This window comes from Hyla sarda, chromosome 2 (assembly GCF_029499605.1).
Source record: "Hyla sarda isolate aHylSar1 chromosome 2, aHylSar1.hap1, whole genome shotgun sequence".
Classification (NCBI taxonomy): Eukaryota; Metazoa; Chordata; class Amphibia; order Anura; family Hylidae; genus Hyla; species Hyla sarda.
The window spans coordinates 249663951-249681124 of record NC_079190.1 but is presented as its reverse complement, the minus strand read 5'-3'; the positions used below and the strand labels follow the sequence as shown (position 1 = coordinate 249681124).

Here is a 17174-nt window from a genome sequence, read left to right as displayed (position 1 = left end):
GTTTCGGAAACCTTCGGGCTTCCGAGACGGGGATGTGATGTCACGCCACGCCCCCCGTTCATTTCTATGGGAGGGGGGCGTTGCGGCTGTTACGCCCCCTCCCATAGAAATGAATGGAGGGGGCGTGGCGTGACCAACTGCAACGCTATAGTTCTAGAGAACCACTACATTATTTAGACAACTACTGATTTTAGTAGGTGCTGTTCAATGACTTATATCTTATACCTCAAATCTGTGTAGCCTGACAGACTCTTTATTAATATGGTTAATAATATAAAGAAAATGGGTTCTCCATTTTATAGGGATGACTAACCCTGAAGTAATAGATCATCTGGAGCGTGGGTACCGCATGCCAAGACCAGAAGATTGCCCTACAGAACTTTACGAATTGATGCTTCGATGTTGGAAGGACCACCCTGAAGAAAGGCCCACATTTGAATTCCTTCGTTCTTATTTGGAAGACTTCTTCACAGCTACAGAGGGCCAATATCAGGTTCAGCCTTAAGCTGGGCATGCAAATTAGATTTTTGTTAGTGGATAGACACCTTTTGTTCCCTAACATTACTAAAGGACAGTGCAGCCACCAGCCACCTTTTGTTTATTATTTGCTTTTATCTAATTTAAGCAATGTTGTAAAGAACTTGATAAGCAACAAAGATGTAAGGCTAGGTTCACATCTGTATCGGAGGCTCCTTTGAGAACCTCTGTCGCAGAATCCATTTAAATAACCAAAGGAGAACGCTGCATGCATTTTGTGTCTGGTTATGTTCCAGTAAAATAACAGACATAGATGGAAACTCAATGAACCCCCATTAAAGTCAATGGATTCAGATGGTATCATGCAGCAGGCCCGAACCGAATCTCCAACGGAGGTCCTGAAAAAAGTCCTAACAGGGTGTTGCCATCATGAACGTCGTTTTTCAGCAATAAAAATCTTTAAATTTGGCCTCAAAATTGCAAAATATCAAACTCTGCAATATACAGACTTTTTTTGTCTGTCCATTGCTACTGAGCCATTGTGCAGTGAATAGTGATTTCACTAAAGACGGACATATCATTACCACAATGGTCAACAAGGATATACTATCACACATGGTGGTACAACAAGAGCTGGATAGTATGTGCAAGACCAGCAATGGGGTCAAACCTAAAAGGGGTAGGGCAAGGAAATTGCAGATTTTTTATTATTTTGTAACTTTTAGCCCAAATTCATAGTGTTTGAATAATTTATTTTTTACGCCACTTTAAAAGGTTGACCAGGGTGTAATAAATTAATATAACTGCAGGAAATGTTATAAAATAAAAGACTTAAAGGGTTTGTCCTGTATTAGAAAAATGCAGCTTCTTTTTTTTTTTTTTCCAAAAACAGCACCATTCCTGTTCACAGGCTGTGCGCAGTACTGCAGCTTAGTCCCATTTACTTCAGTAGTGTTGAGTTGCAACACCAGACACAACCTATGGATAGGATTGGAGCTGTTTTTGCTTTAAAAAAAAAAAAGCAACATTTTTCTAATACTGGAAACCCCTTTAATTACCCTAAAATTCCCTGTTGATCTTTTTTTTTTATTTTCCTTCATCAATGACTGTCTGTACACTGCATTGAATCACTGATCTGTGTAGTCTCAAGCAGTATATGCTAGCATCAATGTTGAGGCCAGTGATTGGATGTAACAGTCATGTGGATTTATGACATAAACAAGGACCTCTGGAGACCTTATGTGTGTTTTATTTTTATTAATAACATTGTCAGTTTTTTTTTTTACTCTTGGAAAACCACCCTCTGCAATCCCATCTTCTAGAAAATATTAATATCAAATAATATATGTTTTTTTTTTACTTTACCTGTTCTTGTTTAATTGACATTTTACTAAATGCTTTGTATAATATACTTGTGCATTTTTAAGATAAAATAAAGAAACATATTGGGTTTGAGGTTTTTTTTTTTACAGTAAAGCATACCTGTCATTACAGCTGACTTTTCAGACTATGCTGTCCTGTGTGTGAACATAAAGAATAGTACTATTTCTGACAGTAATGTAAGGATTCATTCACACTGCTGTTGTGACACGGCAGTGCAACGTCCATCGGAAAAATTACTGCAAATGCCGTCTTTTTCTCCCGCTACTCCCACTAAAAAACAACGACACCCGATGGACCCCAGTGACTATAATGGGATCCATCGGGACCCGTTGTTGCCCGTTGTGACACGTCCAGATAACGGATGTTAAAGAGAAAAAAAAGGGAGCTGAACAGCCATTCTCGACAGGGTGCAAAGGCAGTGTAAAAGTAGCCTAACTTGTATATGGCAATTACTACCAGTTTTCCCTCTGCCTCTGCATGCTCTAACTCCAATTGCTCAACTTTAGAGTAGGAGGTGGCTAGCTGCTATGATACCTCCCTTACACCACACAGAGAAAAGACCCCCATCTCTCTGTAGCACTCCCTCAGAAGCAGCAGCAGCATGAATGACATTATACTGCTGCAATGAGTAGGTTAGCTGTAAATCCAGAACTAGGACAAACAGCATCTCTGTGTCTCTATCTCTCTCACTGTACCATCTCTCTCCTCCTCCCAACTCCCCTCTCAAGTCTTTTAAATGCATGTAATCTGATCCCTCAGTGAGTTTATAATCTCCTATCCTAGTCTTCTATTCTTAAAACAGATTTAAGTGAGATTTGAGAATGAATGATCAGTGCAGGAAGATGATTTGTTACAATGTATTTATACAAAGTTTGTTAAACCGGTAGTGCCCATTGAATATACAACATCTGGTGGGAATGGGTGGATGTTTACCAACCGAAGTAATTTTAAAGGGATAATCCACAGGATTGGGGATAATTGTTTTATTGCAGGGGGTCTAACCGTTGGGATCTCGTAATCTCCTGCACAGCGTCCCAGCTCTCAGAGTGCATGCTGCAGACTGCACGCCTCCATTTATTTCATTTCTCCATTCATTTCTCTCAAAGAGCCAGGATGCTGGGCAGATTGCAGGGGTCCCATCGGTCAGACCCCCAGCGATTAAGATTAAACACTTATCCTCTATGCTATGGAAAGGGGATAAATATTAAAAATAGTTTTTTGCAAGACTACCCTTTTAATGAATCAGCAACCAAAAGTCATCTCTCACCGTCTCTTCATTTATCAATAAGCTGGATATGGTCACACTATACTTACTATACTACTATCCAGATCAAACGGTCACTGCCATATCCCCGCTGGACAGACATGGTCGACTCATCTTTGAACTGTATCAGTTTTATTGCCTGACTAAAAACTGTGACAGACAACGGTTTTCAGTCTGGCAACAAAACTGGATACGGTCTAAAAATGAGCCGAACGAAGTCACTATCTGACTCTGTCCGGCTCTTTCAAATGAATGGAGCGCGGCACGAGTGGTTTTTAAATTCTCCCACAGGATCCGAATGCCGTATCCCTAAAATGTGGTGTGAATGCACCCTTAGGCTAAGTTTCTACTTGTTTTTTTGTCCTGCCAGTGCAATTTCCAGTGTCTGGCATTTTTTTGGCGTTTTTTCATTTGTGTGGAAACTGCATTTTTGGCCCCTTTGGTGTTTTTTTTTTGTACCCAAAATTTGTTGGGTAACAAAAAATTTTTTATAAAAAGGATGCAGTATTGATGGAAAAACATTTATTTAATGAAATTTATATTTTTTATAACGAAATTTAAATAAATTTTTAATAAAGTGTGTGTGTTTCACTTTTTTCTCTCTCTTTTTAGAAATTTTTTATGTAGTACTACTACTCCCAGCATGGGACAGACTGTTCCATGATGGGAGTAGTAGTACCTGTACTAATAGACATATCGCCGGATGCGATCATCCATAATATAGCAGAGATGCGGAGCGCCTCTATACAGCGCTCGCATCTCTGCTCTGTACTCTGGCCAGTGATGTTAATAGAACATCACTCTTTCCGCCCAGAGCGATATTTTCCGCCCAGAGTGGGGATTGGCCGGATGGTTGCAGCCAATCTCCGCTCTCAGCGGGAAATATGAATGAGTGATGTTCTATTCATATCACTGGCTGGAGTATAGTGCTGAAATGCGAGCGCTGTATGGAGCCGCTCCACATCTCTGCAATAGAAAGGACGATCACAGCGGATGTCAGGAGTGATACCCGCTGTGATCTGTCCTTAACTGCAGGTACTACTACTCCCATCATGGAGCAGACTCTGCTCCATGTTGGGAGCTGTAGTACCTGCAGTTAAGGAAAGATCACAGTGGATGTCACCTCAGACACCCGCTGTGATCCTCCTGTATAATGTATAGATGCGGGCGGCCGCTCTTCTATGGTCTCCTGCACTGACGTATATATACACATATTCATATTTCCCACAGAGAGTTGTGATTGGCTGGAACCATCTGGCCAATCACAGCTCTCTGCGGAAAATATGAATAGGTGTATATATACGGCAGTGCAGGGGAAAATAAAAGAGCGTCTGGCTGCATCTATACATTATACAGAAGTATCGCAACGGGTGATCTGTCAATTAGTACAGGTACCACCTAAAAAATAAAGAATAAAAAGTGAAAAACACACACTACATTTTTATTATTGTCGGTTACATTTTTAGGTCCCTGCCCGCCCACATAAATTGATCCCTGTTTAAAAATTTATAAAAATGTTGTTATAAAAAAGAAAAATTTCGTTAAATACAATTTTTTCCATCACTACTGTATCTTTTTTATAATTTTTTTAATGGTACCCTAAGAAATTTTATTAAAAAAGGTATCTCCATCACTTTTTTTGATCATTAAAGTCCAAAAAAGAATTTAAAAAAAACGCCTGAAAAAATGCCAAAGTTAAAACCCACATGGCATTTTTCTTGGCATTTTTTTTTACTCCCATAGACTTCTATGGGAGAAAACGCCACGATTTCAGGGGAAAAAAACGCCAGTGGCTCGTGTTGCGATTTAGCAAAACCGCCAAGAAGCTGAAAAACGCCAAAAAAGAGTGAAAAAACTTCAAAAAGAAAAAAATTGCCAAACTGAAAATGCAAAGTGGAAAAAGAATTTAGCGATTACTCATTGATTTACAGCTAACATCTGGCTGCAGCATTTTTTGGCAAAAAAAAACGCCATCCGGCATAATTGGCGTTTTTCTTGGCGTTTTTCCAAGAAAAGAAAAAAACAAGTAGAAACTTAGCCTTAGAGAGAACAGCTAGGGAATTCCTAAAAAGCCTTGCATTGGCAACTTCTGAGTGACTGCTGTGACACACTTGCAAAATCTGTGTCCTATTTTCTGAACTTCACTCAAGTTGTACAAATGTATGTGTACTGACACACGGGCACCATTCGTCCCGCTTTTAGCAAAGGTTATGTGTTATAGACCTGTGACAACAAAAAAGAAAGAAGAGAGGAATTCAACAATAAAACACAGATGCTGGTTTCTGTAAACCTAGGTGATCAGTTGTTATGGCTGGGGAAAGCTGTCTAGGCATTCATTACATGTCTTAATACATATGAGTTTATCAGCAGAAGCCTTTCTTATTAAGATTCTAGACATTACATTATAGCAGACCTGTCAGCAAGAAAACAGTGGTATAAATAAACACATGATTAGATTCCAGGCCAGTGCTGAACTGGGACTAAAGGATAGCCCTGGCACCCAAACCCGAGGCCAGTCCACATACAAAATCCCCCCCCCCCCACCACATTTCACATAAAAATTTGCTCTAGCGCTACCACTGTAAAAGCACCAATATATTTAAAATTGCTGCCATGCAGGGACCATTTAATGAATACCAGGTCTAAACAGGTGCAGATTATTGTCATGCTGCAGACTATTAAGATGAATACAGTGCCACAAGGCACATTATGAGGCTATGTTCACACGGCAATGTCTGCACGGAATATGTCTGTGTGAACATTGCCCCTGAATGCGGAGCGCTGGCATGTTATGACCACTAAGACCATTCGGGAATGCGCCGTCTCATAGATAGCAATGCATTCCGTGCAGAGTCCACAGAAAGAATAGTCATGTCTATGTTTCCTTTAAGAACAGAACAGGAACTCTCCAGAACACAGAATGTCTTAGGGAATGTTCACATCAGGATTTGCCTTTCTGTTGCATCCTGTCAAAAAGGGATGGTAACATATCTATACACAGAGAAGCACAGGCCCCATAGACTTTAATGGCCCAAAAGTAGTCAGCTAGTGACTACGTTCTAGTCATTTTCTGAATGCAAACATATGTAGATTCAGACTCTAAAGGGCAGCAAACCACGCCTTTGGGTTGGGGAAAAAACCAATACATGCTTGGAAATAGCTGACTATGTTTGGGCCATTAAACATAGTCAGGATATGGCGCCAGTGGAAAGAAGTGTTGCGGCCTTGGGGTATAGCAGACCCCAGGCAGCACCTCTGACTCTCGGGGAGCTATAAAACATGTTTGTTTTTTTCAAATTCAAAAGAGATTTTATTTACAAAGAAATAACAGGTGTACATGAAATCGTATCAACTGCATCGAAGCCCGTAGGGAGACCAAAAGTACAAAGGGCGTAGAGTCCATCTGATACACACTAACATTGGAATACAAGTGCATCAAACAATAAACAGAACGTATTGAGCATATACTGTATAGGGTGCAATTAGATCCAGCTCGGAGAGCCATAAAGGAAAGAGAGTATATATGAAAATGACTCGCTAGATGCACAAGATGTAAGTAGCAGAAATACAACGAAGCAAGAAAACTATAGCAAGGAGAAGAGAGACAGCACACTCACAGACACACAAATACACAAAGAGAAAGAGGTTAACGAAAAAAGACGTAGGAAGTATATAGAAATAGAACACATAAAAGAAAAAGGGAGAGAGTTCCTGTAGGCAGAGACTGCAAACCCAATTACTTAAGGGAGAGTGTGGGCCCATGGATCACTGAACAAGAGCTCACTGCGGGGGTAGATAGCAAACAGATAAAGAGAGGCAGAAGAGCAAGGGAGGAATCAGGCCCACTCTACAACATCAAGCTATACCGGCCAGAGGAGCAGAATTCACCCCATGGAAGCCAGGTGGCACCTATTCTGGTAACGTCGTCTGGGAGGACAGCCAGCAACTCCTCCATGCGACGCGTTTGTGCCACCTCAGCCATCCACTCTTCTATGGTAGGAGGGTCAGGGGATTTCCATTTCCGAGGGATGACTGATTTGGCAGCCTGCAGGAGATGTCTCACTAAGGATCGTCTATACTTCGCTTGCGCCATGGGAAACATGAAGAGAAGCGCAGCTTCTGGGGTATGAGGTATCTTTATGCTCGTAACCTCCCCAACAACCCGGAGTACAGTGTCCCAAAACCTTTTAAGCACTGGACACAACCACCAAATGTGAGTCATCGTACCCTCAGCAGAACCACATCTCCAACATACGCTGGGCACAGAAGGGTACCAACGATGTAACATCGACGGCACTCGGTACCATTTAGATAAGACTTTGTAGCAGGTTTCTTGGGATTTAGAGGCAATGACCGCTTTATGAGTTAGGTAAAAACATTTCGCCCATTCTTCCTCAGAAAACGATTTGCCTAATTCAGTTTCCCAAGCTCGACAATAGGCCGGAAGGGAACGTGATCTGGGTGAAATTAAAAGGTCATACATTAAAAAGATGGCATGCCGAGGGTAAGAGGAGGCAAGACAGAGTCGCTCAAAGGGAGACAGAGGGTGGTGCACCCTAGCCTGGTGTGGGAGCGAGGAAAAGAAATGTCGCAATTGAAGATAAGCGAACGGGGCACGCCTAGATGGGGGCCTATCAGCGAGCAATTCCTCCAGGGTTTTAAGTCTCCCATCTTTCACTATTTGCCAGTGCCTAAGAGGATGTGTCAAACATGTTTTGTTTTTTTATTGGAACATCCAAAATTAAAAACAAAGATATGCCTGGCAAATGCTTGTTAACACCTTCTACACTGTGTTGCCGGTTTAACCACTATAGATGTACTGACATAAAAATTTAAAATCCCTCTTAAAGGTGTTATATGTTGAGAAGGTGCCGCCATGCTTCTCTTCCTGGTGCTGGAGAGTAGAATTCAGCTAACCACTGGCACAGTGGCCAGAATGGAAATTAAGGATTATTATAAATTATAGATAGCAAAATGATAACTTATATAAAAAAAAAATACCCAGACGCCAGTGACAGGGTATGTACTTTGCTACTTACACTCTGCTTCTCCTATGAGTCTGATAACAGACATAACAGACATGTGGAGGAGTGTCTTGAGGCGCCTTTCTCTGCCGTAGTCAGGCCCAGGGCTGTGGAGTCGGTAGATAAATGTTCCGACTCTGGAGTTTTCTGTACTTCCAACTCCAACTCCTCTGTATTAATATGCGAATGTATTTTATACATTCCTTGAAGGAAAGAAAGGCAACATACATGTCATTACCACAGGACTACTGGCTGGGAAGCCAACAGTCTACTGTATTGAACAGTTTGTGGGCTGATCTGCTGCTGAAGATAGGGCAGTGGGAGGATCCAGGAAGAATTTCCCTAGTAGAATCCCATAGTCATGTTTAAAGTTTAATGGGGTACTCCGCCCCTAGACATCTTATCCCCTATCCAAAGGATAGGGGATAAGATGTCAGATCGCCGGGGTCCTGCTGCTGGGGACCCCCGGGATCGCCGCTGCAGCACCGCGCTTTCATTAGTACACAGAGCGAGTTCGCTCTGTGTGTAATGACGGGCGATACAGGGGACGGAGCAGTGTGACATCATGGCTCCACCCCTCGTGACATCACCGCCTGCCCCCTTAATGCAAGTCTATGGCAGTGGGCGTGATGACCACCCCTCCCCCTCCCATAGACTTGTATTGAGGGAGCTGGCCGTGACATCATGAGGGGCAGAGCCGTGACATAACCTGTATCACCCGTCATTACGCACAGAGCGAACTCGCTCTGTGCAGTAATGATAGCGTGGTGCCGCAGAGGCAATCCCGGGGGTCCCCAGCAGCAGGACTCCGGCGATCTGACATCTATCCCCTATCCTTTGGATAGGGGATAAGATGTCTGTCACGATTCGGCTTCCAGGTAGTGGATCCTCTGTGTCAGCGAGGGATTGGCGTGGACCGTGCTAGTGGACCGGTTCTAAGAGGCTACTGGTATTCACCAGAGCCCGCCGCAAAGCGGGATGGTCTTGCTGCGGCAGTAGCAACCAGGTCGTATCCACTAGCAACGGCTCTACCTCGCTGACTGCTGAGAAGGCGTGGGACAGAAGGACTAGGCAGAGGCAAGGTCAGACGTAGCAGAAGGTCGGGGGCAGGCGGCAAGGTTCGTAGTCAGGATGGGTAGCAGAAGTTCAGGTACACAGGCTTTGGACACACTAAACGCTTTCACTGGCACAAGGCAACAAGATCCGGCAAGGGAGTGCATGGGAGGAGATCAGATATAGCCAGGGAGCAGGTGGAAGCCAATTAAGCTAATTGGGCCAGGCACCAATCATTGGTGCACTGGCCCTTTAAGTCTCAGAGAGCTGGCGCGCGCGCGCCCTAGAGAGCGGAGCCGCGCGCGCCAGCACATGACAGCAGGGGACCGGGACGGGTAAGTGACCTGGGATGCGATTCGCGAGCGGGCGCGTCCCGCTGTGCGAATCGCATCCCCAACGGCCAAGACAGTGCAGCGCTCCCGGTCAGCGGGACTGACCGGGGCGCTGCAGGGAGAAAGACGCCGTGAGCGCTCCGGGGAGGAGCGGGGACCCGGAGCGCTAGGCGTAACAGTACCCCCCCCTTAGGTCTCCCCTTCTCTTTGTCCGGTAACTGCCTCCCCTGGGATGAGGACACCGGGAAAGAATGGAGGGTTTCCTCAACGGCAGGCAGTGCAGCAGGAGTGGGAATGGGGAGGGAGGGCAGAGGGCGAGGCCTGGCACGGGGCAGTGTGACACCAGGACGGGGGCCATGGGGAGGCACAGAGGCTTGCCTGACGGGACTGGGAGGGGGGGAGAGGCACTTCCTGTGGCAGGCAGAGTCCCAGTTCCTGATCTCCCCGGTGGTCCAATCAATGGTGGGGGAATGAAGCCGGAGCCAAGGCAGACCGAGGAGGACCTCAGAGGTACAGTTGGGGAGAATGAAGAACTCAATCCTCTCAAGGTGGGGTCCAATAGACATGAGGAGGGGCTCTGTGCGGTAACGCACGGTGCAGTCCAATCTGGCTCCGTTGACCGCGGAAATGTAGAGCGGCTTGACGAGACGGGTCACCGGGATGCTGAATTTATTAACAAACGACTCCAAAATAAAATTTCCAGAGGCACCGGAGTCCAAGCAGGCCACGGCTGAGAGGGAGGAGTTGGCTGAAGAAGAAATCCGCACGGGTACCGTGAGACGTGGAGGAGCAGACTTGGAACCAAGAGACGCCACACCCACGTGAGCTGGGTGCGTGCGTGCGTTTCCCAGGCGTGGAGGACGGATAGGGCAATCCACCAAGAAATGCTCGGTACTGGCACAGTAAAGACAGAGATTTTCTTCCCTACGGCGATTCCTCTCTTCCTGGGTCAGGCGAGACTTATCCACTTGCATGGCCTCCTCGGCGGGAGGCCCAGGCGTAGATTGCAACGGATACTGTGGGAGAGGTGCCCAGAGATCTAAGTCTTTTTCCTGGCGGAGCTCTTGGTGTCGCTCAGAAAAACGCATGTCAATGCGGGTAGCTAGATGGATGAGTTCTTGCAGATTGGCAGGAATCTCTCGTGCGGCCAGCACATCCTTGATGCGACTGGATAGGCCTTTTTTAAAGGTCGCGCAGAGAGCCTCGTTATTCCATGATAATTCGGAAGCGAGAGTACGAAATTGGATGGCGTACTCGCCCACTGAAGAATTACCCTGGACCAGGTTCAACAGGGCAGTCTCGGCAGAAGAAGCTCGGGCTGGCTCCTCGAAGACACTCCGGAGTTCAGTGAAGAAGGCCTGGACTGTGGCTGTGGCAGGATCATTGTGGTCCCAGAGCGGTGTGGCCCAAGACAAGGCCTTTCCTGAAAGAAGGCTTACTACGAACGCCACCTTAGACCGTTCTGAAGGAAACAAGTCCGACAACATCTCCATATGCAGGGAACACTGAGACAAAAATCCACGGCAGAGTTTAGAGTCCCCATCAAATTTGTCCGGCATGGACAAGCGGAGGTTAGGAGCGGCCACTCGCTGCGGAGGAGGTGCAGGAGCTGGCGGAGGAGATGGTTGCTGCTGTAGCAGAGGCAGAAGTTGCTGTAACATGGCGGTCAACTGCGACAGCTGCTGTCCTTGTTGGGCAATCTGCTGCGATTGCTGAGCGACCACCGTGGGAAGATCAGCGAGACTTGGCAGCGGCACCTCAGCGGGATCCATGGCCGGATCTACTGTCACGATTCGGCTTCCAGGTAGTGGATCCTCTGTGTCAGCGAGGGATTGGCGTGGACCGTGCTAGTGGACCGGTTCTAAGAGGCTACTGGTATTCACCAGAGCCCGCCGCAAAGCGGGATGGTCTTGCTGCGGCAGTAGCAACCAGGTCGTATCCACTAGCAACGGCTCTACCTCGCTGACTGCTGAGAAGGCGTGGGACAGAAGGACTAGGCAGAGGCAAGGTCAGACGTAGCAGAAGGTCGGGGGCAGGCGGCAAGGTTCGTAGTCAGGATGGGTAGCAGAAGTTCAGGTACACAGGCTTTGGACACACTAAACGCTTTCACTGGCACAAGGCAACAAGATCCGGCAAGGGAGTGCATGGGAGGAGATCAGATATAGCCAGGGAGCAGGTGGAAGCCAATTAAGCTAATTGGGCCAGGCACCAATCATTGGTGCACTGGCCCTTTAAGTCTCAGAGAGCTGGCGCGCGCGCGCCCTAGAGAGCGGAGCCGCGCGCGCCAGCACATGACAGCAGGGGACCGGGACGGGTAAGTGACCTGGGATGCGATTCGCGAGCGGGCGCGTCCCGCTGTGCGAATCGCATCCCCAACGGCCAAGACAGTGCAGCGCTCCCGGTCAGCGGGACTGACCGGGGCGCTGCAGGGAGAAAGACGCCGTGAGCGCTCCGGGGAGGAGCGGGGACCCGGAGCGCTAGGCGTAACAATGTCTAGGGGCGGAGTACCCCTTTAAGCTAACAATCGAGTTTTTATAGCCTTAGCTGAATGGCAGCAGTTTTTCCAATGGTTTACAGCTTCAGTCTTGAACTATTGACCCTCCATTCCCTTCACTTATACAAGTGTCTCTAGTCCTGCAAAAAACATATTTACTTAATCCCTTATCAGTGAGAGGCTAGGTTACCCATGGGTTCCCTGTAACAGCAGAACACAACACTATGGAAAGTATAAATATTGCCGCTCCTAATTGTGTGTTGTGTGCCATATAGTGAAACACATGAAAAGCATGCTTCTTCACGGTCACGTAACGTTTTGCGGTTCCGTGAAGCACTGCATGCATTGGTCTTTATTCTTAAAGTAGAGAAGTCATTAATTATAACTTTTTGTGAATTGGGACATTTAAACCTGCTTTTTTTTTAAAATTTATTCCAATTTAAATTTAGTAGTAGTCGGAGTCGGTGCATTGTTTGCCAACTCCGATTCCAGGTACCCAAAATTTCGTCCGACTCCTCGACTCCGACTCCACAGCCCTGGTAAGGCCTGCAGTTTTTGCCTGCACTTGCTATATACAGCCTTCTACAACAAGTGACTGTAGCAGCTGTAAAGTCCTGTAACCACCCCCTGCAGGGTGGAAGTCCTAGGAGGCAGACAGGACTGGCCCTGCTTGACACTAGCTAGTTAGTTGAATAAACTATGTTTGACAGATGTGGCAAGGCCCACTATTTCCTACAAAATCGGTCTACTGGGAATCTACCTGCTGTTTGAGGCATCTGTCCGCTGTTCCAGGTATACTTTTTTTATTCCTATAATCCTTTCCAGCACTGATGTGGTGGCCCAGCACGGGATGGTGTTGCCCCGCACCTTTCCTGGCCTGCCAGGCAATGTCCCTCAATGTCCCAGGGACCCCTGTAGTTGTTTCCCCTTGTTGTATATTAAAAGATCTGTTATGCCTTTAATAAAATGTACCATGTGATTGTTACCCAGGAGGTACCAGAGATCAGCTGACCCCAAAGGTGACCTATGGGCTCCCTGCTAGTCTCCCCCATATAGGAGAGGGGAGGAGCTAGCTCTTTCTCTTTTGCTCTTGCTTCCTGCTGAGGTCCAGTAAAGTCATGCCTAGTGTGTGTGTCCAGAGTAGTGGAGGCCTCAAGTCAAGTCCTGCAGCCACAAGTCAAGTGCAAGTAAGCTAAAGTCACCGTCCTGTCAGTCACAAGTCAGTCAAGTCAAGTCATTTGTCTAGCCTGCGTGGCCTGCACTAAATTCTCCCGTCCAACTACAAGTCCAAGCAAGCCTGCACTGGTCACCTCCTTGGGCCCTGGCTGTACTGCATAGACTTTTACAACTGTCTACCATTGTCCGTAACTTGGCGTCAGTGTCTACACTGCACCTGTGCCTAGCCCAGTGGTATACCTTGGGTGGTTAAGGCTAAACCACAACCTGGCATCACTAACACAAGGGGTTAACAACATCTGCCTCTGGGGTAACAACATCTGCCCTGCACCTCACACCCCGCCACACCACACTGAGATATAAGCCTTTTTGGTAATATGTAAATGAGGCTCAAGTGCCATGGGGGGGCATTCTCAAACCTAGCAACAGCCTGGGGTTAACCAGCTCATCGTCTCTTATTTACTGCTTTCAAGTTTGCTGACAATGAAAGGAGGGTAGGATTATGAAAGTGGCACAGACACAGTGAATAAGAGGCGGTGGGTGGCAGAGCTGTCAGCTTACCAATGAGCAGACCCTCCATTCTAATTTGCCATCACTTTATGAGACGGGAATACCCCTTTAAGTTATACAAGCTTGCCTCTGGAGGGAGCTTAGAAATGTACTTAATACAGAGGTTTAACAGGAGCTAGAGAAATCCATATTTAGTAAGCTCCCTCTAGGGGAAGTACAGAAAGCTAAGATTTTATTGTTTACTTTATGAAAGAGAGATGGAAAATTTGAAAATCTCTTACAGGATATAAACTCCCACCTAGAATAATATATGTTAAAGTTAAAGCTGGACCTTATAAAAAGACTGAAGATAACACAGGTCTGACTCTTTAAACCCCGAGTATCATGGTCTACCAGGCTGTATCAGTGATCCGATGGAATGCTTTAAAACACTAAGGGTATGTTCACACTATGTATTTTTAACGGGATCTCCACTCTCAGAATTCCGCATGCGGAGATTCCATTCTGGCGGCTACGTTATCACCATTGATGGCTATGCAGTGCTCCCGGACTTCCACGCAAAGAAAGAACATGTTCCTACTTTGCTCAGAACTATTTTAGAGGCGGAATTGTCTGCCGCGGAAATTGCTCAGTGTGAACAGGCCTCGTGGAAACCCATTCACACTGTTCATGTTCCCAGCGCGTAATTCCGATTGCGGAATTCTGCTCATGGAATTCCGTGGGAATTACGTAGTGTGAACATACCCTAAGGGAGAAATTTATCAACAGCTTTAGAATTTTTTTTTTTTGCGGTGAAAAGTCGTCACTTTTCACTGCACCCCAGATTTCTTAGAAATGACTTCAGACTTTTTGGGTAAAGTTACAAAAAAAAAATCGCAAACTACCCCAAAAAGTCCCAAATCTCACAATTAGTCACACTTAGGCCCCTTTCACACTACAGCTATCATCCTGTAAAAATATCCGTCATTACTCCCGTCAAATAGTCCTGAAAACAGCCGTCAAAAAATGTTTTGACCATCCTTTTGGATCAGTTATGTCCGTTTTTACTAATGTCCTTTATTTTTGATGGCACAAAAGACGGTGCATGCACTAATTTTTGTTCTGTCAAAAATAACTGGAATAACGGACATTAAAATTTAACATTGAAGTCTATGGGTGACGGATGTTCTCAAATGACATCAGTTATTGTCCGTTTTTTTATGTTCCGTTATTGCTACTGAGCATGCTCAGTACAGCATCACAACCAGGAATCACATGGAAATAAAATAACGGACATAAAATAACGGACTATAACGAGTGATAACGGATGGTACATGTCCGTTATTTTGACAGAATGTCCGTCAAATTTGGTCGTCAGTCATCATCCGTTGTGTTCAGTTATTTCATTCATTTTTTCATGACCCTTTATTGCTGAATAACAGGTGTCGGAAAGCAGGAACATAAATGTGAAACGGGCCTTAGTAAACAACTTTATTTAACACATGCTCTTCACTACGTAATACATTTGGTGCATGTACACATTGCCAACACCACAAATTAAGGTGTAAAAAAATACCAAAACTACAACTAGCATGCCCTGACAGTGAGGACATGCTGGGAGTTGTAATTTTGCAATAGCTGGAGAGTCATAGGTTGGGGATCGTTGCCCTAACATGTGTCTCTCAATATGGTAACCCCTGAGTTTAATAAATGTGAATAAGTCCCTTATTTTGTACAAATAACAAAAAAATTTAAACAATTAAATATATAAACATATTTGGTATCGCCATAGGCGGAAATGTCCGAACTATTAAAGTAAAAGGTTAATGATCCTGTGCAGTGAACGGTGTAAATGTGGAAAAATACCAAAGTAAAAAATAGCATATTTTCTGGTCACATTATATCAAAAAATCACGGGAAAAAAGTGACCAAAACGTCATATATATGCAAAAGCGTTACCGATAAAAACTACAGATCATGGCGCAAAAAATGAGCCCTCATACAGCCCAATGTATGGAAAGATAAGAAACGTATAGGGGTCAGCAGAGGGTCAATAATACAATACAGCAACACACAGCACTTTCAAAATTGACTGTGCTGAGGTAATTTTTCCTAGCTGTGTATTGGACAGACAAATTAATCATTTGGTCTGTGGCATGTCATAAATTTGACGTACGTTAGCACTTTAACAGCTAAAAATTATTGACTGTAAAACACGTCTACAAGACAACAATGAAAAATTCTCCCCCAATGTATTGCAGTTTATTATTTTCCAGCAATAAAATAGTATATCCCCCCCAAAAAAACAACAGATAAATTGTAACAATCAATCACAATGATCCATAGAATTAAGTTACCATACTGCACAGTGCCAGAAAGAAAGACACCAAATTTACCGTTTTAACCCCCCACCCCCCTACAAACTTCCTTCATATGGCTTTGTTGACAGGAAAATAAAATGCCTCTCTGACTAAAAAACTAAAAGTATTAGATAGAGGAAAAAGTTGTTCAAAGCAGAGATGTGCTTTTAAAATCTGCAAATGTATGCAGAATATTGTGCATGGGTACATATAGCAGGAAACAAGAAAAAGTTAAGCATTTCAGGTGTGCATAACACCCTTAGGGTACGTTCACACGCGCGGATTTACAGCGTATTTTACGCTGCAAATCCGCTGGCGAAGGCCCGCTCTATGCTGGCTTTACATGTGCCTGCTGGAAGTGGCAATACGCCGCTACCAGCAGACACCCTGCGATATGCGAGTCACAGTATACTGGCACATCGCGGGAGCTCTCTGCCTAGGTCAGAGCAGGGAGAGCGGCCGCGATGTGCGAGTACGCCGCGCACATCGCTGCAGTGTGTCTGCTCGTCGCGGCGTATTGCCACTACTAGCAGGCACATGTAAAGCCAGCATACAGCAGGGCCTTCACCAGCAGATCCGCAGCTAAATACGCTGCGAAAATCCGCCCGTGAGAACGTACCCTTAGGCTGGAATTCCACTAGTTTTTTTGGGGGGGAAATATGCAAAAAAAAAACGCCAATTCTGCAGCATAACGTTTTTTACAGCCAAAAAACTATGCGGCCAGATGTTTCGCTGTTTTTTCACTCTTTTTCAGCTCCTTGGCGGTTTTGCAAAATCACAGCATGTTGAGCCTATGGCATTTTTTCCCTGAAATCGTGGAGTTTTTCTCCCATAAAAGTCTATGGGAGTAAAAAAAACGCCACGTGGGTTTTAACTTTGGCGTTTTTTTAATTCTTTTATGGACTTTAGCGATCCAAAAAAGTGATGGAGATACCCTTTTTAGTAAAATTTTGTAGGGTACCATTAAAAAAATTATAATGAAAAAGATAGTGATGGAAAAAATTGTATTTAACAAAATGTATCTTTTTTATAAAGAATTTTTTATTAATTTTTAAATAGGGATCAAATTATGTGTGCAGGCAGGGCACTTAAAATGTAGCCGACAATAATAAAAATATAGTG

General features: G+C 45.0%; 1 protein-coding gene across 3 annotated transcripts in view; it reads left to right on the top strand.

Annotated features, from left to right (window-relative positions):
• Positions 1-1849, top strand: part of LCK (LCK proto-oncogene, Src family tyrosine kinase) — a 64997-nt gene extending 63148 nt beyond the window's left edge. The window contains exon 12 of one of the 3 annotated variants that reach the window (XM_056556932.1): positions 303-1849. In XM_056556932.1, the coding sequence (XP_056412907.1) occupies positions 303-505 (203 nt within the window). In that variant the 3' untranslated portion in view covers positions 506-1849. The remainder of the gene's footprint in view (positions 1-302) is intronic. The other 2 variants (XM_056556931.1, XM_056556930.1) reach the window with 2 other exon arrangements.
• Positions 1850-17174: the final 15325 nt, after the last annotated feature.